This window comes from Lissotriton helveticus, chromosome 8 (assembly GCF_964261635.1).
Source record: "Lissotriton helveticus chromosome 8, aLisHel1.1, whole genome shotgun sequence".
NCBI lineage: Eukaryota > Metazoa > Chordata > Amphibia > Caudata > Salamandridae > Lissotriton > Lissotriton helveticus.
The window spans coordinates 5,800,329-5,827,056 of NC_136069.1; the positions used below are offsets into that span (position 1 = coordinate 5,800,329).

The 26,728-nt window shown below is 47.5% G+C and overlaps 1 protein-coding gene across 5 annotated transcripts in view; it reads right to left on the reverse strand.

The window, feature by feature from the left end:
- Window positions 1-26,728, reverse strand: part of SPAG17 (sperm associated antigen 17) — a 1,244,773-nt gene that overhangs the window by 95,898 nt on the left and 1,122,147 nt on the right. For all 5 annotated transcript variants that reach the window (XM_078656351.1, XM_078656349.1, XM_078656348.1 and 2 more), the window contains 3 exons: window positions 21,854-22,036; window positions 17,085-17,198; window positions 5,398-5,449 (listed from right to left, as the gene is read on the reverse strand). In XM_078656351.1, the coding sequence (XP_078512477.1) occupies window positions 5,398-5,449; window positions 17,085-17,198; window positions 21,854-22,036 (349 nt within the window). The remainder of the gene's footprint in view (window positions 1-5,397; window positions 5,450-17,084; window positions 17,199-21,853; window positions 22,037-26,728) is intronic.

Consider the following 26,728-nt stretch of genomic DNA (forward strand, 5'->3'; position numbering starts at 1 on the left):
AAGCACTCGACTCCTCCCACCACTGATAATCATAAGCACTAGACTCCTCCCTCCACTGATAGTCATAAGCACTGGACTCCTCCCTCCACTGATAGTCATAAGCACTGGACTCCTCCCACCACTGATAGTCATAAGCACTGGACTCCTCCCACCACTGATAGTCATAAGCACTCAACTCCTCCCAACACTAATAGTCATAAGCACTGGACTCCTCCCACCACTCATAGTCATAAGCACTCGACTCCTGCCACCACTGATAGTCATAAGCACTCGACTCCTCCCACCACTGATAGTCATAGGCACTCGACTCCTGCCACCACTGATAGTCATAAGAAATAGACTCCTCCCACCACCACTGATAGTCATAAGCACTGGACTCCTCCCACCACTGATAGTCATAAGCACTCGATTCCTCCCACCACTGATAGTCATAAGCACTCGACTCCTCCCACCACTGATAGTCATAAGTACTTGTCTCCTGCCACCACTGATAGTCATAAGCACTCAACTCCTCCCACCACTGATAGTCATAAGCACTAGACTCCTCCCACCACTGATAGTCATAAGCACTGGACTCCTCCCACCACTGATAGTCATAAGCACTGGACTCCTCCCTCCACTAATAGTCATAAGCACTGGACTCCTCCCACAACTGATAGTCATAAGCAATAGACTCCTCCCATCACTGATAGTCATAAGCACTGGACTCCTCCCTCCACTAATAGTCATAAGCACTGGACTCCTCCCTCCACTAATAGTCATAAGCACTGGACTCCTCCCTCCACTAATAGTCATAAGCACTGGACTCCTGCCACCACTGATAGTCATAAGCACTCGACTCCTCCCACCACTGATAATCATAAGCACTCGACTCCTCCCACCACTGATAATCATAAGCACTCGACTCCTCCCACCACTGATAGTCATAAGCACTGGACTCCTCCCACCATTGACAGACATAAGCACTGGACTCCTCCCACCACTGATAGTCATAAGCAATAGACTCCTCCCACCACTGATAATCATAAGCACTCGACTCCTCCCACCACTGATAATCATAAGCACTGGACTCCTCCCACCATTGACAGACATAAGCACTGGACTCCTCCCACCACTGATAGTCATAAGCAATAGACTCCTCCCACCACTGATAGTCATAAGCACTAGACTCCTCCCACCACTGATAATCATAAGCACTCGACTCCTCCCACCACTGATAGTCATAAGCACTCGACTCTTCCCACCACTGATAGTCATAAGCACTCGACTCCTCCCACCACTGATAATCATAAGCACTGGACTCCTCCCACCATTGATAGACATAAGCACTGGACTCCTCCCACCACTGATAGTCATAAGCAATAGACTCCTCCCACCACTGATAGTCATAAGCACTAGACTCCTCCCACCACTGATAATCATAAGCACTGGACTCCTCCCTCCACTGATAGTCATAAGCAATAGACTCCTCCCACTCATAAACCCTATTACTACTCCCTCCAAAATGATCAAAACCCCCAGTAAAGGTGAATTTAAAGGAGGGAACTTCAGATGTTTTTATGAGCTACTCGTAATGAGGGACTTAGGGTCACAAGTACACAGGTTTCATTTTGTAATTACTCAATAGCAAATTTTTGCGACTCCCTATTAGGTAATTGCAAATACCTATGTACTAATATGTCTCTGATACATTTAGCGAATCCTAATGGGGTCGCAATTGACCTGCCTTATGAATATTCATGAGGTAGGTCGCAATTTGTGACCATTGGGAATCGCTGAAAACACAGAGACGGTGTTCTGCTGGGGTCAGCAGACCATCATGTCCGTGATTGCTTTTAAATAAAAGCTTTTTTTTTTAATGGAGGCAGTTTTCCTTAATGGAAATTGGCCTGCGTTCCAAAAAAAAAATGTCTTTTCATTTTTTAAGAGTACGTAATCAATCAATCAATCAATCATGCCATTTGTATAGCGCACTACTCACCCGGGAGGGTCTCAAGGCGCTTGGGGGGAGGGGTATGCTACTGCTCGAACAGCCAGGTCTTGAGTTGTTTCCTGAAGGCGAGATGGTCCTGGGTCAGCCGAAGGTGGATGGGGAGGGAGTTCCAAGTCTTGGCAGCCAGGTAAGAGAAGGATCTTCCTCCGGCGGTGGCTCTTCGGATGCATGGTACGGCTGCGAGGGCGAGGCTGGTGGACCGTAGCTGGCGGGTGGGCGTGTAGAAGGTCAGGCGGTCGTTGAGGTACTTGGGGCCCAGGTCGTGGAGAGACTTGTGTGCGTGGGTGAGGAGCCGGAACGTGATCCTCTTGTCGACGGGGAGCCAGTGCAGGTTCCTCAGGTGGCTGGAGATGTGGCTGCGTCGGGGGACATCCAGGATGAGTCGGGCGGAGGCGTTCTGGATGCGCTGGAGTCTTTTCTGTAGCTTGGCTGTAGTTCCGGCGTAGAGGGCGTTTCGTAGTCCAGTCGGCTGGTGACGAGTGCCTGGGTGACAGTCTTCCTGGTCTCGGTCGGGATCCAGCGGAAGATCTTGCGAAGCATACGCAGGGTGTTGAAGCACGATGAGGAGACGGCGTTGACTTGTCTGGTCATCGAGAGGGAGGGGTCCAGGATGAAGCCCAGGTTGCGTGCGTGGTCGGTTGGCTTGGGTGCGGTGCCCAGGGCTGGGGGCCACCAGGAGTCGTCCCAGGCGGAGGGCGAAGATCCCAGGATGAGGACTTCCGTCTTGTCCGAGTTCAGTTTCAGGCGGCTGTCCTTCATCCACTCGGCGACGTCTTTCATTCCTTCATGTAGGCAGGTTCTGGCGGTGTCGGGGTCTCTGGTGAGGGAGAGGATCAGCTGGGTGTCATCGGCGTAAGAGATGATGTTGAGGTTGTGCTGGCGTGCGATGGCTGCGAGAGGTTTCATGTAGATGTTGAAGAGGGTGGGGCTGAGTGAAGATCCTTGCGGGACGCCGCAGATGACTTCGGTGGCCTCGGAGCGAAACGGGGGGAGGCGGACTCTTTGTGTTCTTCCGGCGAGGAACAAGATGATCCACTCCAGTGCCTTCTCTTGGATACCGATGTTGCTGAGGCGCTGGACTAGGGTGCGGTGGCAGACCGTGTCGAACGCAGCGGAGAGGTCCAGGAGGATGAGGGCCACTGTTTCCCCCTTGTCGAGCAGGGTCCGGATGTCGTCGGTGGCTGCGATGAGGGCGGTCTCGGTGCTGTGGTTGGCTCTGAAGCCAGACTGCGAGGGGTCGAGGGATCCGTTCGTCTCGAGGAAGGCGGTCAGCTGTCTGTTGACGATCTTCTCGATGACTTTAGCAGGAAAAGGGACGTAGTGCTCCGTGGGACCACTGCCTGCTCTTAAAAAGCGTTTTTGCATATATTCACAAAGGAGATTGGGGTCTTCTTGGGACCCCTTCCCGTTTGCGAATGGGTTACCATTAACTTCAAGTCGGTCGGAAAACATTGGGCGAGATGTACGAGGTTGCATGTTTGCAATTTCCTAATAGCGAATGTTAGCGATTTGCTATTAGGAAATCGCAAACTACGATGTATAATAGTGTGATTGACAATGTTTGCGATTCGCAGTGGGTCGCAATTGGAATCCCTCATCAATATTCATGGGATGTATGACATTACAACGCATGCTTTTACATCGCATGCCTTTACAACGCAGTTTTTACAACGCAAACCTTTACAACGCATAGCGCTTTGGGGTGCTGGAAAGTGAATAGTTTAATTTACTATTCCAACTCCAGTCCCCGTGGACACTAGGGAAGGTGTTGGACAGTGAATTAAACTTATTCCCTATCCTAGAGCGCCCCCCAGCGCAATGCGTTGTAATGGTTTGCGTTGTAAAAGTTGCGACGTAAAGGCACTGCGTGGTAAAAGTTGTGTTGTAAAGGGTGGTTCCCATATTCATGAGGCATGTTGCAATTTGCGACCCATTGTGAATGCCTACACTCACAGGGATGGGGCCTGCTGGGGTCCGCAGACCACCATGCCTGCGATTGGTTTTTAAATAAAGCAATTGTTGTTTTGTAATGCAGCCCGTTTTTCTTATAAGAAAACGGGATGCATTTAAAAAATACAAAATGAAAAGCTATCTTTTCTTTTTTTAAGAGTAGGCACTGTCTGCTGTTGAAAAATGTTGGCGCCCACATTCACAAATGGGAAGGGGTCACCTGAGGACCTCTCTCAGGTTGCAAATGGGTTACCACCAACTTCAAGTTAGTGGTAACTGCAAAGGTTTTGCAACCGATGTCTCAGTTGCAAAACATTCCTACATACCAGTACGACTCGCTATTAGGAAGGGATGCCCTTAACACTCCCCTTCCTAATAGCGCCTCGCAAACCCAATTTAGCGAGATGGTAATAGGTTACAATCTTGCAAAATACGGTTGGCACATGTCAAAAAGCATTTTACCGGTCGCAAAAGGTCTGATGCGACATTTCCGAGCAGTAAAATGCTTCGTACTTCTGGCTCTTACATAGCCTGACGAGTTGCTATTAGGAAGGGATGCCCCAAACACGCCCCATCCTAATACCCTATTTCTAACCCATTTTGTGATTTGGTAATAGGTTACAGAATCGCAACATGGGCCTTTGTACGTAGAAAAATGCTTTATTCAGGTCGCAAATGGCCAATTCTGCAAATCAAGTCATTTGCGACATGAATCAAGCTACTGACACATGGCCCTATGTACTGAAATACCCCGTCCAGAGAGATGCTGACACAGCAAGTTGTATAGCACATCACGCCAACCAGTCCGAGACTATGCAGCCCTTGCTGCCGGATATATATTGTGACAAGAAGTTCTTACATAAAACTCCACATTTTACACATGATGTCTTATGGAAGGAAAGATGTTCACATTTACTGCATACAGGTGAAGCTGGGCAAGTTGAGACTTTACTGAATTTTTCGTCTCAATGATGCCGTAAGATTTATATAAAAGGTGTTAAACTAGAACGCTTATTAACAAGCCAAGATTATCTTTACTTTTCCTTTATGAGTTTTGTATATTGATTATGCAGAAGGTTAGATGTCAAAAATTATGAAAAAGCTTCTAACTTGACTGTTCTCCCCTCCACAGTTCCCTAGAACTCTCCTCTTTCCTAAGGGGTTCAGAGCTGCCATTCCACCCTTACTGAGTTTGAATCGACACCACAGACTGGGGTACGGTAAGGTGGGGTGCCATACACCCGGAAGCACCCAGAGCACGCGGGCCGGCTCACAGCCAATACTCAGTTAGAAGGTCTCCCAATATCTAGGAGCTCCTTCCCTTCAATGGAGGCTCCAGACACACAAGAGGTGTCTTGTAATCCTGCTCTATCCATGAAATTTGGAATCGATTCCCGCGCATTTCAACCTCTCATCTCAACCAGAGCCCATCGCGAGCACACATAGTTTTATACCTTCATCTTCAGCGCTGCCGTTAGAGGATCTTTTTGAATCCGGTGGAAATGACTGCAAAATTAAAACAGATAACAGCGTCAATGAGAATATTCTAAGATATCTGTACATTAATGATATCCTTGTTCTAAGTCATATCACATTCTATCAATACCAAATACCAAATACCAAAACATATTGTGATAAATGAAAAAGACTTAAAATCAAACCATTTTTTGAGAGGCAAACAGCAATCAATGTGACATCAGCAAAGGGTGACGTGAGTGTCTTCTATATCTATGTGAGAAATCTGAAGAGTGGCGGCCATCTTACTATGGTCCCGTCCTGACATGGCAGTAGGACAGTTCCTATCACCCGAGGCACGCCTGGCCTCTCTGGACAGGTATACGAGGAGCTGGATGAACTATGAGGTCTGGTGTAAACACCCTTGAAAAGGGGTGATAGAAAAAGAGTGGAGGCCATCTTACTATGGTCCTGTCCTGACATGGCAGAAGGACAGTTCCTCCCACCCGCGGCACGCCTGACCTCTCTGGACAGGTATACGAGGAGCTGGATGAACTATGAGGTCTGGTGTAAACACCCTTGAAAAGGGGTGATAGATAAAGAGTGGCGGCCATCTTACTATGGTCCTGTCCTGACATGGCAGAAGGACAGTTCCTCCCACCCGCGGCACGCCTGACCTCTCTGGACAGGTATACGAGGAGCTGGATGAACTATGAGGTCTGGTGTAAACACCCTTGAAAAGGGGTGATAGATAAAGAGTGGAGGCCATCTTACTATGGTCCTGTCCTGACATGGCAGAAGGACAGTTCTTATCAACCGTGGCACGCCTGGCCTCTATGGACAACTATGCGAGGAGTGGGATGAACTATGAGGTCTGGTGTAAACACCCTTGAAAAGGGGTGATAGATAAAGAGTGGAGGCCATCTTACTATGGTCCTGTCCTGACATGGCAGAAGTACAGTTTGTAGTATTCTGAGTTGTATATTTATGTTCCTGCATTTCACTGCATCTAGCTGCTCAGCCAGTGTGAGTGTTCCAGGTAAGAATGTTGGTGTGATTGACATGTATGGAATGCTTGGATGTTTGGTATGAGTGATGGCAGTTAAAGATGGGCTGAGCAGCTAGGAGGCTGCTCCTGGTGGGGCTACTTGTTCCATACTAAGACTATCTGTTCCTGATCTATACTTCTTGTAAATCTAACTATGGCTGAATAAACCAACTTCTTTATTCATCTACATCTGCCTCGACTACATCTTTATGTGTATGTATGGACCAACATACTACACAGTTCCTATCAACCGCGGCACGCCTGGCCTCTATGGACAACTATGCGAGGAGCGGGATGAACTATGAGGTCTGGTGTAAACACCCTTGAAAAGGGGTGATAGTGGAGGCCATCTTACTATGGTCCTGTCCTGACATGGCAGAAGGACAGTTCATCCCACCTGCGGCACGTCTGGCCTCTATGGACAACTATGCGAGGAGCAGGATGAACTATGAGGTCTGGTGTAAACACAGTTGAAAAGGGGTGATAGATAAACAGTGGCGGCCATGTTACTATGGTCCTGTCCTGACATGACAGAAGGACAGTTCCTCTCACCCACGGCACGCCTGGCCTCTATGGACAGGTATACGAGGAGCTGATGAACTATGATGTCTGGTGTACACACGGATAAAAAGGGGTGATAAAGAGTGGCGGCCATCTTACTATGGTCCTGTCCTGACATGGCAGAGGGACAGTTTCTCTCACTCGCTGCACGCCTGGCCTCTATAGTATATGAGGAGCTGGATGAACTATGAGGTCTGATGTGCACACAGTGGAAAAAGGGTGAAACAAGAGAAGGAACCAGGGTGCGTGGGAAAAACAAGAATGCTTGATGAGAGACATATACCACATTAAGATCTCATCACAAATCTTGCAACTGTTGCAGTCAGGCTTCCATTACTGTACGAAGGTGCGGGATCACACCTTGTAATTAAGAAGCCTGAGCACAAGGTGCCCTACTGGACTTGGGATTGGGCACTGTGTCTGTAAAGATGTGTGGGCTTGAAGAGATTCAAGGCCACATGTATGTAACTTTTTTAAGGTTGACAACATCGGGCTATTTGCGACCGGAAAAAAGGCTTTGCCAAGGTACCAATCTCTATTTTGCGATTCGGCAAACTATTACCGAAAATGGGCTAGCGATTCACTATTAAGAAGGGGTATGTTTAGGGCATCCCTTACTAACACCGAACCACATCGGTGCGTAGCAATGTTTTGTGACCGAAATGTGGTTGCAAAACATTTGCATTTTTCCACCTACTCCAAGTAGGTAGTCACCCATTCCCAAATGGGAAGGAGTCCCAAGGGACCCCTTCCCCTTTGTGAATATATACAAAAACTTTTTTAAGAGCAGGCTTACTCTTAAAAAATTAAAATAAAACTTTTAATTTTCTTTTTTAAACTAAATATTTTCCTTTAAGGAAAACGGGCTGGATTTAAAAAATAAAATATTTCTTTATTTAAAAGCAATCACGGACACGGTGGTCTGCTGACCCCAGCAGGCCACCATCCCTAAAATTTTAGCGATTTCTAGGGGGTCACAAATTGCGACTTACATCATTAATATTAATGAGGTAGGCAGATTTGGGACCCCCCACAAATCGCTGTATGAGACTCTTGGAGTTTAATACATATGTAATAGCGATTACCAAATTACGATTCACATAAAATCACAATTAGGTATTCACTAGTACAAATGTTGAAACATTTGACCCTCAGTGTCCAGAGGCAGGGGTCAGCCTACAGACATTTATTGAGAGTGCCCTCTGTTTCCAAAGCATACTTACCTCTGGACTAACCCTTGATCCTGATCTTGGCAACTATTTCTCTGTAGGGTTCAGAACCAGTAAGATTCAGACCTTTCCTGCCCGAGACTCTATGACAGAGCATACCTTATTCCATCATTGTTGATAACTCTCACGGTCAAGGTTTAATCAAATGGTTTAAATCTGGCATTGCCGGGGACCTTCTCTATGCAGCGCATGCTTTCTTCCACCATTGTTGAAAACTCTCAGGGATCCATCAATCGGTTTTAATATACCATTGCCAGGGACTTTCTCTATGACAGCTCGTACCTTATTCTATCGTTGTTAATAACTCTCACGGTCGAGGTTCCATCAATCGGTTTAAAGATACCATTGCCGGGGACCTTCTCTATGAAAGTGTGTGTTATTCCATTGCTGTTGATAACTCTCAAGTTCCAGGTTCCATCAGTCACTTTAAATCTGGCATTTCCAGGGACCTTCTCTAAGAGAGAGTGTGCCTTATTCCATCAATGTTGATAACTCTCACGGTCAAGGTTTAATCAATAGGTTTAAATCTGGCATTGCCGGGGACCTTCTCTATGACAGCGCATGCTTTATTCCACCATTGTTGATAACTCTCAGGGTTCCATCAATTGGTTTAAGTATACCATTGCCGGGGACCTTCTCTATGACAGCTTGTGCCTTATTCTATCGTTGTTAATAACTCTCACGGTCGAGGTTCCATCCATCGGTTTAAAGATACCATTACTGAGGACCTTCTCTATGAAAATGTGTGCCATATTCCATCATTGCTGTAAACTCTCATGGTCGATGTTCCATCAATCAGTTTAAACCTGGCGTTGCCGGGGACCTTCTCTATGACAGTGCGTGCCTTATTCCATTATTGTTAACAACTCTTGCGTTGAAGGTTTAATCAATCAGTTTAAATATACCATTGCCGGGGACCTTCTCTGTGAAAGTGTGTCTTATTCCATCGTTGTTGCTAACTCTCAAGTTCCAGGTTCCATCAGTCAATTTAAATCTGGCATTGCTTGGGACCTTCTGTAAGAGAGAGTGAGCCTTATTTCATCATTGTTGATGTTTCCCACGGTTGAGGTTCCATCAATCAGTTTAAACCTGGCATTGCCGGGGACCTTCTGTGGCAGCGTGTGCCTTAGTCCATTATTGTTGATAAAGCTCATAGTCGAGGTTCCATCAATCACTTTAACTCTGGCGCTGCCGGAGATCTTCTCTATGACAGTGCGTGCCATATTCCATCACTGTTGATTCCTCTCATGGTTGTGCTTTGTGTATCTTGTATTTTAAATCCCATCAAGGGCGTGGCTGCTCTCAACGCTCTGTGCAGTTTACACACTAGGGGCCCGATTCACAGAACTAACTTAAGACAAAATCCTAAACTTGCTACTTTTGGTATTCACAGAAGTTAGGATTTTGTCTTAAGTTTGTCTTAAGACAGACTTAAGACAGACTTAAGACAAAATCCTAACTTAAGTCTGTCTTAAGTCTGTCTTAAGTCTGTCTTAAGTCTGTCTTAAGACAAACTTAAGACAAAATCTGTGAATACCAACGTGGAAAGTTTAGGATTTTGTCTTAAGTTAGTTCTGTGAATCGGCCCCTAGAATTCTACTACTCAGAAGCCCCAGAAATTCTTTACATACATGAGGCTCGTCTGAAAAGTTAGAGACGTCAGTACATACTTGTTGCAATGCTTGCATGCCTGCTCAATGTTGAGCATTGGAATGGCTGAAGCCCAAACTTTTAAAATGCTTTGAACTTTCCCTCCCTAGAGGTCTTGCATGTGTTGGGCAACTCCTTCCATCCATTCAGGAATGATTTGCATTTGTTGCAACCACTTCAAGTGTGGCAGCCACAATAATGGTGTCTCTAGTTGAAAAGAGCTGTCTTTGTTCTGTTCTGGCCACTGACTCCCAGGCATGTCTCTTTACTTGAACCAAGTAGGGCATGTTCTGAGTAGGGTGGTCACCAACCCTGAGTAGGTGCTCCAAAGTGTTTCATGTCCCTAAGCAATTCCCTCACTGTGTTGTCAAACGTCACCAGCCATCCACCCTGCTGCCGAATGATAGAATTCTGAATCCGGCAGCACCACCCACCCTTTTGTATCTGGTCATTGTATCCCTTCCAGCCTGATCCTGCTGCTGAGCCCGGTTGACCCCAGGTCGCCAGCCATCGCTCAGTCCACAGAGGCGCGTTAAGAGGCATCTTGGTAGGGCGGCCATGTTCGTCAGCGCAACTCACATACTACTAACAGTCATAGTTTATTCCATAATGTTAGCCATGAAACAATTAGGTTTCTGGGTCAAAGCTGTTACATTCGTCACATAAGATGAAACAATGAAATGAATAGGCTGCACTTTTCTTTTTCATTTATTTGATTTTCTCCTTTTTATTTGAGACATGAATACCATCTTTTGGAGTCTTTTAAGGTCTTTAAAAAGTAACGATGCTGAAAATATCAATACAAAGCTAAATTTAGAGGCTACAATGACAGGTGGCAGAGCAAGCATGGCAAGCCTAGACGGCAAACACAGCATGTCCAGGCGGTGAGCACGGCAAGTCCAGGCGGTGAGCACGGCAAGTCGAGGCGGTGAGCACGGCAAGTCTACGCGGTGAGCACGGCAAGTCCAGGCGGTGAGCACGGCAAGTCCAGGCGGTGAGCACAGCAAGTCCAGGCGGCGACCACGGCAAGTCCAGGCGGCGACCACGGCAAGTCCAGGCGGTGAGCACGGCAAGTCCAGGTGGCGCGCACGGCAAGTCCAGGCGGTGAGCACGGCAAGTCCAGGCGGTGAGCACGGCAAGTCTAGGCGGTGAGCACGGCAAGTCCAGGCGGTGAGCACGGCAAGTCCAGGCGGTGAGCACGGCAATTCCAGGCGGGGAGCACGGCAAGCCACGGTGGCAAGCACAGCAGTACCTGAGGTACAAACTCTAAAGTCTTGGGCCCTAGGCCCATGCACTTTGCAAATAAGAACACAGACACACATTATAGGGTACTAGTAACTGGGCCCGTGCACTCCGGCTCTTTTATTGGCAAGGTCATCTGACTGGTGAGGCCTGTGTTAGTTGGGTGTGGGGTGGGTGTGTGGACCAGCCCTCGTGTGAGAGGCTGGCAAAACACTAGACTGTGTCCAACAGGACACAACACAGACCACATGGGGCTCCAGTGCCCTCCACTTTAGATCAGTTCCCTGAAAGTGGACAGAGTTCCCCAGATCCATTCAGTCAAAAGCCCCTGTCCTCACCTGTAGAGCCAGGAGCATTGAATCAGCCTCAGGTTGCCCCTGAACTCTCTCTTGCTCTCTTCCTGCCAGATGAGAGATGTCAGGACTCCCTTTGGTGTTTGCACGAGCAGAACTTGATGTTCTCAGCTTCCTTTACCTTCTGTAGATTGCTGACCTTCTTTCTGTCGTAGGATTTCCTCACACAGAGGGGTTGTGGTCACCCATAGAGTGTTTGATGGTAAACAGAAGCCCTATTCTAACACACCCTAGAGCACTTGAGGGAGAGGGTGGACCAGCTGCCCCAGTAAGATGTGTGAAAGCACTAACAACAGTCCAGAGGAACTTCAAGTCTTGGCAGAAGTGTTACTAGGATCCTGCATAGTCATGACCTGAAAGAAATGTGTGGAGTACTTACCGAAGTACCCCCACAGCGGCGATCTTACATCGTACCACCCCACAGCAGAGATCTTACAACACCGTACCACCCCAAAGTGCAGATCTTACAACACCGTACCAACCCACAGCAGAGATCATACAACACTGTACTACCCCACAGTGGAGATGTTACAACACCGTACCACTCCACAGAGACGATCTTACAACACTGTACCACCACACAGTGTGTTGCAGGGATTCTGCACATAACATACACAGAACTATGCGTAGGAATACGGGACCTCAGTGCATAGGCATAAGGCTATGCCTTCCTACCACCTCAGCACTCACAATCCCAGGACCGACTAGCTATAGTGTCTCACTCGCTCTCCTATACAATCACGAACATGCAAATGATTAGACTCCCCAGAACACAACACTCACATTTGTCTCAGCAGTCGTGGTAACAAGACATACCCTTTCGCTCGGTCACTCGTACCTGTCCACAATAAGAGCTGACCGAGACATGTATATAGTTTAAAATGTTTATTTGAACTATCGTGCTCTTTAACGCAGTGTACGAGACACAACTAACAGCGAAATTCACAATCCTAACACAGCATTGCAGCAAGGCCATATATCATAAAGGGAGCTCTCATTTTATAAAGACAGTGGATATAAAGGACTAAAGGCCTAACCACCCTCCCCTTGGTAAGAAGAAGTATTATTATATCATAGGAGACCTCTGGGCTTTGTCAGCAGACCCTATACCTTAGTGCCTAGATGGTATATCTACATCATAAGAACTGCATGGCTCTTCTCCCTGGAAGATCCCTCCCTAAGTGTGTGTTGACCAAACATGCATTCCCAAAGTATCAAAGCATGAGTTTCCAGCAGCAACAGCTGTGTTAGCATGTTTTGTCTAGGTGCTAGGGACTTACCAGAACAGAATGACATGGGGCATTGTTGATCGACATTGTACACAGTGTTCAGACTAACCTCCAAGAACAGACAGACAATGCACAAAGCAGACGGTTCTCATGTGAAATGCATAAACAGCGTATTGCATAGACTGGCTTGCTTGTTTCGAGTAAAATTGTGGTTTTAAACTTGCTTTTGTTTCTTGACTGTTTTTAAATGTCTTTTACATGATCTTCCTCAAACCCACACTGTAAAAATTACCGTGGCACATGAGAACCTTTTGTTCTCTTCTTTCAGGCCGTTTCTTTGCCGATTTAGTTGTTCTAGGGATTGCTAGTGATTAGGCTACTACTAAGATGGCGGCGCTCTAACTACGCGTCCTGTCCATCCTAGAAGTCACGAGGGGCTCACTAGGCAGGGCGACACTCTTGCCACAGTCTCAATGACATTGAGACTTTAAATAACGCCCTGATGCAAGCGCGTAGCGCGCGCGCGCAGCCGGCGCGCCAGAGGCAAGCCCGTCTGCGCCTGTCCGCGCCCTGACGCGACCAGCGCCCAGCCATTATGCAGCGTCTGACACACTTTCGTCGATTCAACATAGGTATAGCGCAGAAGAATTGATGGTACTCAGAGGTAAAACCTCTTCATCCTGTGTTGTGTGCAATTCCTCCCGGCATAAGTTTAATTGTCCTAGCTGCGGTTTCCAGTTGGGACTCAATGACTCGAACTTGGTTACACCTTTATCTAGTAGCAGAGAAAATCTTGTAATTAAAACCTCCCCCCCCCCTAAGGTTGACAAACATCTCAATTTCTGGAGTATTAATTGTTGTTCCCTCTCGAAGAATAAAGCACATATATTTGACTTGCTATCTTCAATGATGCCTGATGCTCTGTTCCTGACTGAGACCTGGCTTCATGCCAGCTCAGGTCCAGATGTTGCCAGTGCTCTGCCTTCGGGGTATGTCATCTCCAGAAGCGATCGAGTAACTAAGAAAGGTGGTGGGATTGCTGTAATTTTTAAAGATATTTATTCTTGCAAACTTGAGCCCCAATCTTTCCCGGACTGCGAAGCTGCCCTGTTTAAACTGGCCTTTTCCCCTCAAATGACTTTATCGGGTTAGCTTATCTATCATCCGCCAGGGAATTTTAAGAATTGGCTATCTATATTTTCCGATTTAGTGGCCCCACTGGTTATGAAGGCTGCAAATTTTACTATGCTGGGGGACCTCAACTTTCATCTAGAGGACCCCCTGGATACGGGGAGCTCAACTTTGTTGACTGATCTTGAAACACTCAACCTGCTGCTACACAATCAGGGTCCTACTCACCAGGCGGGTCATTTGCTGGATCCTATCATCTCCAACTTGCCGTGGGACTGTGGCGTACCGGCACTTCCCCTGGGATCGTCCGATCATTATGCTATTTTATTTAAATTAGTATTCCCAGGGGACATTCTGTGGACTAGCAGTGATGACTTAGGCAGGAGGCGGCCCAGGAAAAAACCTTGACTTGGATTACCTTAATTTGTTGAGGGTAAATCCCCCAGACACTAACCTACCCTGTTGCTCCTTGAATACTGCAGTATCCGACTGGCTAGCCAAGTCTATTGATACATGTTTGCCTTTGGCATTAAAACGTAGTTCGACTCATCATCCTCCTGCCCCATGGTTCAATAATGAGTTAAAGGACATGAAATCCAAATGTAAACACCTGGAAAGAAGATGGCGTAAGACTTATTCTCTGGCCGGTAAGTTGGAATATAAGGCCTCCTTAAACAAATATCATCTGGCATGTAAGGCGGTGAAAACATCTTTTGTGTCTAACGCCATCTCCACCTCAGTGAACCGTCCACGGGCCTTATTTTCCATGGTTAAGAAGCTGGCAGGATCTAATACGATTCCTCTGCCCCCAACCTTAGATGACACCCAATGCAATGATATTGCAAATTATTTTACTTCTAAGGTTGAAACAATATATAGTTCATTAAAGAGCCCTAATTCTGTGAATATTGTGAGTTCCCAGACCGAGATGGCAAGTGGGGGTCATCATCCTTCGGCGACTAAGATCTCTACATGGTTGCCTTTCGATGGTGAATCCTTCTTGGACTGTCTAGCCAGGGTAAAATCTGGCTCTCCTTTAGATCCTCTTACAGCAAACATCTTGCAACAACTCTCTCGGGAAGCGCATGGTATTCTTAAAGTACTTTTAAAGGCTTCCTTACGAGAATCTTGTATTCCCCTTGAATGGAAACGTGCAATGGTGGTTCCCCTGCTGAAAAAGTCGGGAGCAGATCCCACGGTTATGTCTAATTTCTGTCCTATTTCACTGCTGCCAGTCCTTTCCAAGATCTTGGAAAAGCATGTGAATTGCCAACTTTCAGCCCATGTGGAACGTTCAGGCTTTTTGCACCCTTCACAGTCGGGGTTCAGGGCTGACTTCTCCACCAAAACCGCTCTGTTGGGGGTCACGGGGAAGTTGCACGCCTGCTTAGACAGAGGGGAGACAACAGCGCTCATTTTACTTGATCTGAGCGCCGCATTTGACACAGTGTCACATTCCATCCTTTTAAAATCTCTCCAGTCAGCAGGAGTTGTAGGGCCTGCGTTAATCTGGCTGTCCTCTTTTCTCCGGCACCGTACATTTCGAATTTTCGCTTCTAAATCTTCATCTACCATCAGGTCATCTGCGTACGGAGTTCCTCAGGGGTCCATGCTGAGCCCTGTGCTCTTTAACATCTACGTGAGACCCCTGGCATCAATTGTAGAGGAGGCAGGTCTGTCCCTCTTCTCGTACGCCGATGACATGCAAATCATCTTCTCCTTGTCCTCTACCAAGGAAGGGTCTTTTTCGCCCCTTCAAGCTGGTTTACGGCGGGTGTCGGAGTGGATGAGTGCTAATTTGTTGAAGTTGAATGGAGAGAAAACCGAGGTGGTTATCTTAGGCAAACATAAGCATCTTTGGGGGCCCCAACATTGGCCAACGGAAATGGGCACCCTCCCTCAACCGGTTACAAAAGTCCGTAACCTGGGGTTTATCCTTGACAACACCCTCTCAATGCGGCAACAGGTGGTTAGCGTTGCTTCCACATGTTTTACTATTCTAAGATGGCTGCGGAAGATTGTCTGGATGCTCCCTGACTCCACAAAAAGAACGGTGGTCCAGGCGCTAATTACTTCGCGCCTGGACTAGGGGAACGTATTGTACCTTGGGGGAAATCAGGAGGTGCTGAAGAAACTCCAGGTAGTCCAGAATTCCGCAGCTCGTCTTGTATGTCAGACCCCAAGGATATCATCTATCTCCCCTGTTTTGCAGGATCTGCACTGGCTCCGCATTGAGAGTCGGATCAAATTTAAGACCTTGTGTCTTATTTTTAAAATCAAACAAGGGTCTGCCCCTCTTTATCTTAAGGAGATTGTCCATCTCTATGTTCCGTCTTGTCCCCCACGCTCAGCCACTCAGGCAACTTGGTAACACCTAGCTGTAGACTATCTAGAATGGGCGGTCGTTCTTTCGCGTTCCTTGGACCCAGATTATGGAATTCTCTTCCTTGATCTATGAAGCAGGAACAGTGTTATTTCAGGATCCGGCGAGACCGTAAAACCTGGCTCTTTTCTCAGTGATGAGTTTTCTGGTTACTCAGTTGCAGTACTCCAACTATCTGCGCCAGGAAACCCTGTTTAGGGTAGCTGTGCGCAATATAAATTTAATAATAAAATAAAATAAATACACAGCGTCTTGTAAGAATAAAGTCATGGAGTAACGTGTGCAAAAGCAGCATCATGGCAGCAAACCTCATGCAAACTTAGCCACGTCGACAATGTCCCTATCGGCCATAAGACAAGTCGACACTGTACACAGTGTTCAGACTAACCTCCAAGAACAGACAGACAATGCACAAAGCAGAAGGTTCTCATGTGAAATGCATAAACAGCGTATTGCATACACAGCGTCTTGCAAAAATAAAGTCATGGAGTAACATGTGCAAAAGCAGCATCATGGCAGCAATGCTCATGCTAACTTACCGATGTAGACAATGTCCCTATCGGCCATAAGACAAGTCGAGATCTTACAGCATTGTACCACACCCCAGTAGAGATCTTACAACTCTGTACCACCCCACAAGGAGATTTTACAACAATGTACCACCCCACAGCAGAGATCTTAAAACTCAGGACCAGCGCACAAGGAGATCTTACAACACCGTACCATCGCACAGTGGAGATCTTACAACAATGTACCACCCCACAACAGAGATCTTTCAACACTGTTCCACCCTACAGGGCTGATCTTACAACAACATAGCACCATCTAGAATGAATGGTTAAATGAAAAAACTTTCTCACCAGAACCAGTTTCAGAAGATCTGCGGCATGGACCTTCTCCTCCGCAGCCCTTGGGTCTTTGATGTTCATCGCATTCAACTCGTGATCCTTCTTCAGAACGCGGTCGATGTATTCCTAGGAGCAGGAAATGCAACAAAAGTGACCACCGCAAAGTGTCCTGCTCCATCTAACTTCTCAAGCACACTAACCAGGGATAGAGAGTGAGTGGGAACACATCAGAACAGAATATGACGTCATGGCAAAAATGTCCAACTATAACATTCCTAGTGTCAATGAATGATCCGTAGCAAAACCCTTGACTTCCCCTCTGCTTGTCCTCCTTCCTCCTTGCACTGCCACCTCCACTCTGCATCCTATCCACCTCAACTCTGTATCCTATCCACCTCCACTCTGCATCCTATCCATCTCCACTCTGCATCCTATCCACCTCCACTCTGCATCCTGTCCACCTCCACTCTGCATCCTGTCCACATCCACTCTGCATCCTATCCATCTCCACTCTGCATCCTATCCACCTCAACTCTGTATCCTATCCACCTCCACTCTGCATCCTATCCACCTCCACTCTGCATCCTATCCACCTCCACTCTGCATCCTATCCACCTCCACTCTGCATCCTATCCACCTCCACTCTGCATCCTATCCACCTCCACTCTGTATCCTATCCACCTCCACTCTGCATCCTATCCACCTCCACTCTGTATCCTATCCACCTCCACTCTGTATCCTATCCACCTCCACTCTGCATCCTATCCACCTCCACTCTGCATCCTATCCACCTCCACTCTGTATCCTATCCACCTCCACTCTGTATCCTATCCACCTACACTCTACATCCTATCCACCTCCACTCTGTATCCTATCCACCTCCACTCTGCATCCTATCCATCTCCACTCTGCATCCTATCCACCTCCACTCTGCATCCTGTCCACCTCCACTCTGCATCCTGTCCACATCCACTCTGCATCCTATCCATCTCCACTCTGCATCCTATCCACCTCAACTCTGTATCCTATCCACCTCCACTCTGCATCCTATCCACCTCCACTCTGCATCCTATCCACCTCCACTCTGCATCCTATCCACCTCCACTCTGCATCCTATCCACCTCCACTCTGCATCCTATCCACCTCCACTCTGTATCCTATCCACCTCCACTCTGCATCCTATCCACCTCCACTCTGTATCCTATCCACCTCCACTCTGTATCCTATCCACCTCCACTCTGCATCCTATCCACCTCCACTCTGCATCCTATCCACCTCCACTCTGTATCCTATCCACCTCCACTCTGTATCCTATCCACCTACACTCTACATCCTATCCACCTCCACTCTGTATCCTATCCACCTCTACTCTGCATCCTATCCACCTCCACTCTGCATCCTATCCACCTCCACTCTGTATCCTATCCACCTCCACTCTGTATCCTATCCACCTCCACTCTGTATCCTATCCACCTCCACTCTGCACTCTCCACTCTGCATCCTGTCCACATCCACTCTGCATCCTATCCATCTCCACTCTGCATCCTATCCACCTCCACTCTGCATCCTGTCCACCTCCACTCTGCATCCTGTCCACCTCCACTCTGCATCCTATCCACCTCCACCCTGTTTCCTATCCATCTCCACTCTGCATCCTATCCACCTCCACTCTGCATCCTATCCACCTCCACTCTGTATCCTATGCACCTCCACTCTGTATCCTATCCACCTCCACTCTGTATCCTATCCGCCTCCACTCTGCCTCCTATCCGCCTCCAATCTGCATCCTATCCACCTCCACTCTGTATCCTATCCACCTCCACTCTGCATCCTATCCACCTCCACTCTGTATCCTATGCACCTCCACTCTGCATCCTATCCACCTCCACTCTGTATCCTATCCACCTCCACCCTGCATCCTATCCACCTCCACTCTGTATCCTATCCACCTCCACTCTGCCTCCTATCCGCCTCCACTCTGCATCCTATCCACCTCCACTCTGCATCCTATCCACCTCCACTCTGTATGCTATCCACCTCCACTCTGTATCCTATCCACCTCCACTCTGTATCCTATCCACCTCCACTCTGCATCCTATCCACCTCCACTCTGTATCCTATCCACCTCCACTCTGCATCCTATCCACCTCCACTCTGCATCCTATCCGCCTCCACTCTGTATCCTATCCACCTCCACTCTGCATCCTATCCACCTCCACTCTGTATCCTATCCACCTCCACTCTGCATCCTATCCACCTCCAATCTGCATCCTATCCACCTCCACTCTGCATCCTATCCACCTCCACTCTGTATGCTTTCCACCTCCACCCTGCATCCTATCCACCTCCACTCTGTATCCTATCCACCTCCACTCTGCCTCCTATCCGCCTCCACTCTGCATCCTATCCACCTCCACTCTGCATCCTATCCACCTCCACTCTGCATCCTATCCACCTCCACTCTGCATCCTATCCACCTCCACTCTGTATCCTATCCACCTCCACTCTGTATGCTATCCACCTCCACTCTGTATCCTATCCACCTCCACTCTGCCTCCTATCCGCCTCCACTCTGCCTCCTATCCACCTCCACTCTGCATCCTATCCACCTCACACTTCTTATATTTACCTCACACCCTCTTTATGAGCTGCTCTATCCCTCCCACCACCTCTGTTGCTCTGTCCATCTGCTTCTCTGTTCACACTCTCTCCTCACCCACTTGTCTGTCAGTCTTCTTTCTTTCTATGTATGAACTGTCTCTTTTGACATGTTTGTTTATTTCGACCTTCATTCTTTCTCTATGCCCAGCTGGCAAACCCCAAACCATCTCCATGAGCCTCTATCTACCCATGTTTTTTATGGAAAAAGGGCATCAAGCAATATTTAATTAAGGGTACAAACTGGCCCCCTGGCACTATTAACACACAAAGCACAAGGCACCAGAAGAAGAATGTCACCTATTAAATGACTAGAAACACTGGAATATTCCTCGCTAGGACTTCTTTCTAGTACAGAAAATACAAAAGCCAGACTGGCAATAAACCTAGCCAATCCAAACACGCTAGGCAGACAGACAACAAACACTTGCCAATCACAGCATACAATGAAGACTGACAACTAACAGTAGTCAATTCAAATGCACAAAGAACACTGATAAGAATATTTTCCAATCAAAAACACATGGAAGAAAGTCAAGCACAATAGTCGTTCAAAACACACAAGCTAACAAAATACAGTAGCCAATCAAGATTCACACTTCACACTGAAATCAAAGAGCACTCAATCAAAACATGCAGGAGTCCCAGCTCCTCCCCTCTGCCACAGCAGAGGCTGGACTGGACTTTCAGTCCCTCCCTCTTCCAGATCACAGACTAGAATCATTCACTCTGGACACCCAGCCACTCCCTCTGACAGATCACATACTTGTGTCAGGAACTCTGGACTCTCAGCCCCTCCCTCTGACAGATCACATACTTGTGTCAAGCACTCTCGAATCTCAGCCCCTCCCTCTGCCAGATGACATACTAGTGTCAGGAAGTCTGGACTCTCAGCCCCTCCCTCTGCAGATCACAGACTAGTATCACGCACTCTAGAATCTCAGCCCCTCCCTTAGCCAGATCACAAACCTGTGTCACGCACTCTAGAATCTCAGCCCCTACCACTGCCAGATGGCAGACTAGTATCAGGCACTCTGAAGTGTCAGCCTCTTCCTCTGTCACATCACAGACTAGTGTCATGCACTCTGGACTCTCAGTCCCTCCCTCAGCCAGATCACAGACTAGTGTCAGCCACTCTGGAATCACATCCCCTTCCATTGCCAGATCACAGACTAGTGTCAGCCACTCTGGAATCTCAGGCCCTTCCTCTGCCATGCCACAGACTAGTATCATGCACTCTAGAATCACATACCCTTCCTCTGCCACAGGAGAGGTTGGACTGGACTTTCGGTTCCTCCCTCCGCCACATCACAGACTATTATCATTCACTCTGGAATCTCAGCCCCACTGTAGGAAAGTAGGATTTGCTTCGTATGGTTACCCCCACTCTTTGCTGATGTTACACTGTTTTCAACTAGTCTGACTGGGGTCCTGCTAATCAGGACCACAGTCTATCTGCTTTCTCCTTAAAATGTTATGCATGAACTTTGGTACACTCCAGATTGGATACTGGAGTACCCTAGTCAGTTTCTAGTATACGGTACACATGGGCACCCCAGGGGCCTCCCGTGGGCTGAAGCATGTATTATGCCAACCATGAGGGGCTATGCAAAATGGAGCTACAGGCCTGCCATTGCAGTGTAAGACTAGTGTTGTGCACATTGGATTCTCAGCCCCTCCCTCTGCCAGATGACAGACTAGTGTCATGCACTCTGGACTCTCAGTCCCTCCCTCTGCCAAAGGAGAGGCGGGAAGCATGTTGTCTGCCCCCCCTCCCTCTGCCAGATGACAGACTGGCATTGTGGACACTGGAGTCTGTGCCCTGATTTTGACCCGAGGAGAGGAGGGAACCTTTCAGTCTAGACTCTCCGCTCTTCCTCCTGCCATCGGCGAGGTGAATGCCTTGTAGTCTGGACTCTCAGCCTCTCCCTCTGTACAGAAGAGGCGGGAAACATGTTGTCTGGACTCTCAGTTCCTCCCTTTGCCAGAGGAACGGTTGTTACTTTGTAGTGTGCACTTCCTGAACTGAGTTTGAAATCCAGGTTTTTTAATTGTAGACCCCCTCTTCCAAGCACAAGGCCCCCCCTGCCTTCCCTGGCTGATATAAAATGTGGACACAGTACCTTGAGAGAGAGCTGCAGACGCCTCCTGACCTCGCTGTGTATGGCTTCGTAGCGCATCAGCTGCCGGACCAGTAGCACGTTGGGACACCTGAGCACAGGTATGCGAGCGCGGGGCGCCATCATGGATCCAATGCAAAGGCCCTTCCAGACCTTGGTGCCAAACGGAGGGCCAGGGGTCCTCCTCTGCAGGAAGGAAGCACAGATCCCAATGAGTTGCTAGTTATTCCCTGCGGTTGGAGCAGTACAGCAGCATTCCTTACTGCGGGACAAGGTTGCGACAGTGCAGTAAGTCAGAGATGCTTTCAAAAAGCAAGGGTTGATTTACAGCTGGCCAGATGTGCGGGATCTGCCAGACAACAGCAGACATCCTGTCAGGGTGCGTAGACATCAACGCACCCTATGTCGGGTGGACAGGGCATCCACTGCTGTTTGATTAAAGTGCTGTACCTCCCAAACACTATATCAGCCCCTTACTGCAGGTTTGACAATTCCTGGAGAGCAGAACATTCTCTTGATTGGCCCTCCTCGCCTTCTCTTGCCAAGAACTATTTGTGTTGAACACCCTCTGCCTCAACAACCCCAGGGATTCAAACAGACCTTATCACAGATATATGAGAAAGAGAACTTTCAACACTGCCCAGAAGCCTCTTATGCAGGCTCGAGCAGCTAGAGGATGGCAACAAGCATGCGCTGTCCAAATGCAGTAAAAACAAACAAACAAAAAGTAAGATTGTAAAAACTTAGTTAAACATAGTTAAAAAATTCTAAAAATAAAATTATGTTTTTTAATTTAATTTAATTTGCACGCTCTTAAGGCTTTACCCATCTCCCACGGGGAATCCTGCTGGTGCATGAGTGACATCTGTGAACTTGCGGCAGGGACTGTCAGTGGGTTCTGTTGGAAGGGAGTATTTTTAGGTCTCACCTAGGCAGCGCTTACGCTGTCTCTTCGAGACATGCTGTATTCAGGTATTGACTTTAGGCTCCGCCCATCTTCTCAATTGGTTCCTGTTACTGTCCTTTGTAAATGGTGGATTTTGGTTTACAAATAGGCTTAGTAGTCCCTCCTTAGTACCTCCTTTTCGCATGTTGCAACCTCCCATGAGGCCCTCTTACATGCGGTGTTACTATGTATGTTTTATTTACAGTCTGTGAGCACTGTTTCTTACATGATTTTCTCCTGCCTGCTGGTACAGGCACAACACGCTCTCCCGCAGCTTTTTTTGCAACGCAATATGCTGTGCTTTGACTTCAGCAACGGCAGCCTCGTAACTATTCTTTTGTTGTGCGAGGCTCACCCAACTTTAGTTTTGCAACTATGTTTTTTTCCCCAGCGCTTCATTTTTATTAGCAATGGGAGCCGTGCGTAATATTTTCAGAATGCGTGATAAAAATAGTACCTCACTTGTGTGGGTGGGCTAAGTGCCCGCAGAAGGGAAGGGCCCAAAACGGTTCACTGACAGAATATCGACACCCAAAATACCTATATTTATAATGGTACACGAGTGAGGTACCATTTTTATCAGGAGACTTTGGGGAATGCTGGGTGGGTGGAAGTTTTTGGATCCACCAAATTCCAGAACTTTCTATTGCAGAAATATGAGGAAAATATTATTTTTTTCAGCTAAATTTGAGGTTTGCAGGGGGTTCTGGGAAGGAAAACATTGGGGGATCCATGCAAGTCATACCTCCCTGGACTTCCCCGGGTGTCTAGTTTTCAGAAATGTCTGGGTTTGGTAGGTTTCCCTAGACGGCCACCGGGTCCGGCCCCAAAAAACGCAGGTGCCCCTTCTTGCAAATCCAGGTTGTTTTGTGATATGTCATTTTGAAGTCTCCACAATACGTTTTGGGTCCTTCCCTGCCGCGGGCACTTGGCTCACCCACACAAGTACCATTTTTATCGGGAAACCTGGGGTAACGCTGAATGGGGGAAATTTGTGTCAGCCCGGTGATCCTACAACTCTCCTATACAGAAAAGTGAGACAAATTAATTTTTTCTGCTAAATTTACGGTTTACAGGGGATTCTGAGTAGAAAGACTGAATATGCCACAAATTAATTGGGGGAGCGAAGGCCCTTGTCCAACAGGCTGCTCCTCTCTCTCAGGTGTCCAGTCGGTGGATCCCTGCTTGGGGATCGCCCTAGTAAGGTGATTCCCCAAGCAGGCATCCACTAGGGGGTGGATACCATTGGAAAGGGGGAGAGTCTCCTCTTTCCAATGATACCTCTCCTGCCTTTCTACTTGCTCGGTGGCAGAGATAGCCCCGAAAGCATGTAGATAGTGAAACTGAAATGAGCCTATTGGCTCATTTCAGTTTCATGGAAATGATGTCGCCGTGACATGCGCACTGATCCTCATTTCCATGAAACAAGCAGAACAGCCTCAGGAGCTGGGGAAGCCCTTCCCCAACTTCCGAGGCTGCTCAGGGCACTAAGGAAATCCCTTTGGGCCCTCACAAAAGTGATTTCAAGGGCCATATGTGCGTTTGGCAAAGAGCCGTTCAACGCACACAGCACTGTTGCGTCGGACGGCCCTTAGCCGTCCAGCACACGCAAAGGATTGAAGAATGATGCAACATGACCATACCTGATTAAGGGGTTACCCTATCCCAGAACTGTTGTAGTAGTCTGTCCCTCCAAAATGTTTAATATTTAGAAAAAGCAGATGAGTAACTCTGACCATCCCTCTAAACCTTTACAGCCATCCGTTCTCAGTTATTATCTCGGACCTCACACTGAAAACCCTGAGCAAGTTCAATGTTGCTCCATCCAGCATTAACTCCGAGTCGCCAGATGACCACTGCCCAAGAACTTCTTCCCATGACAGGACTTCCTCAGGCAGTCAACAGGGCCTCGCTGCACGAAGGACACGAAGCACAGTGACTCAAAAAGGGTCGAAGAACCCCGCTGTTGAAAACGTCTGTCCTTGAATGCTTAGGGTTGAAAAGCATAATATTTTCTCAACTTCCTGCTGTGGCAAAGATTATGCAACAACACAAACAGGCTGCCTGGCTAACCTAGTAGGACAGGATAGTGACCGCTTGATAAAGGGCCAGGACACAGGACTCAATCAGTACTCGTTGAAATTCTTGGCCAGTGAGAGGCCTGGCAAGATGAGGGGCAGGAAGAAGGGATGATTTTCCTCACCCTCTCAGTGTCCTTCAATGCGGTCAACCATGACATCTTTCTGGAGTGCTTTGAATCCGCTGGGCTGAGGACAAGCGCTAGCATTGAGCACTTCATTTTTCTGAAATCACTGACAGCCTGTGACAATGCCCCCTTTTACATAGTCAAAGGACATCTCACTACCATGAGGCGTTCACCAAGGCTCCGCCTTGTCACTACGTTTGCCTAAAGTCTGTATCAACATAACAGAGCGATCTAAGCTCTGGCGTACGCCCCTCCTCAGCCTGTGGGTCAAGTTAGGAATCTGAGAATTTGTTTCGCGAGCTATCTTTTATCCAATTAATTCTGGAAGTTTGGTCACCAGGGTTTGGGCCAGCTAAAGATCCTGAAAAAGATCTGTCTGTGTATATCTACAAAGAATGTCGGCCTAGTGGTAGGGTCCTGCCTCCTTTCCCACCTTGACTACTGCAAGTCCTCCATTTTGACCTCGCCGATCCATCTTAGGTCTTACGAAAGTTGATCATGTTCCTCAGGAGGACAAACCCTCAGCTGGATCCCCTCAATCCAAGGATTTACCTCAAAGAGGCCGATTGACTCAATCAAAAGATAAGATAAGTCTAGGGTCCCCCTTAGAAATGTCCTGGTGCTGGGTGCAGTATTCACTGCACTTCAGAAATGACGATACAATCGGTTACGTTAGTCGCTGGGTTCAATAAATAGCGCCTATTACGAGTTTTTCTTTTAAACTGGGCCATTGCATGACTATTTTGGTGTTTACCTCACTAAAATCTGCATGCCCTGGTATTCTTCTGGTTTTCCCTCCCTTTAAATTATGATAGATTAATCTCCCAAAATGTAACTTTGGGAAGGTAGTGCAGTTTTTATTGCACTAAGTATGTATCAGATGTGATAACAATCGCCCAACTCATAATGTGTATGTGTGCGGAAGCAGGCGGTACTGCACATCTCAGAAATGATCCTGCCACTGGAAATGGAAGCCCAAGTGTAAAGATATACACACAGCAGCACACCATAAGAGGAGAACCTACTCGGAGACCCAAAAATCTGGACAGTGTAAATGCTGACAACTCAAACGGCAAGCCCCACTGGGCCACATTATGGATAAGAGACACACTGCGCCAAGCGAAAGAGCACAATCCCAGGACAGTGGCGGCATTTTGGTGGCATGTTGGGGCATGAGTCTCCTATGGTCAAGAAAGTAAAGGAAAAATCCTCAAAAATTAAAATAATACTTGGAAAACCCTGACACAACAGATCAACAAAGAGGCTTACAAACAAATTATTCAGTCAAATCACATATCTCATTTTCAAAATCGATTGTTACACTTTGTGAAAGTTCAAAAAAGCCGCCTCTACATGTATCTCTGTACTTTGGTGTGATGTTCCAAACATCTTCAACTCGCTCTGATGTCATACTGTGATATCTGCTATTGTTTAAGAACTAAAGGAAACTGTGAAAATGAGTTAAAAAAACCTTGGAAGTGGAAATTCAGAACCCAAAGATCACTCATCGTTTTAGAGAGACTCTGACCTTTGTGAAAGTCATGTTGAGCAGATAACGCCGCTGTGTGTGGAACTCTTATGGAATGATATCACAGATGGGTCATACGTGGGCCGGAGCAACTTTTAAAAAATGTGTAAAATGCTAATTTGAGAGGTCTCTTCTCATTAGTAGTGACTACAAAGAAGGAACCATGTGAAACATCATGCAGAGGTCCTGATTTCTGGC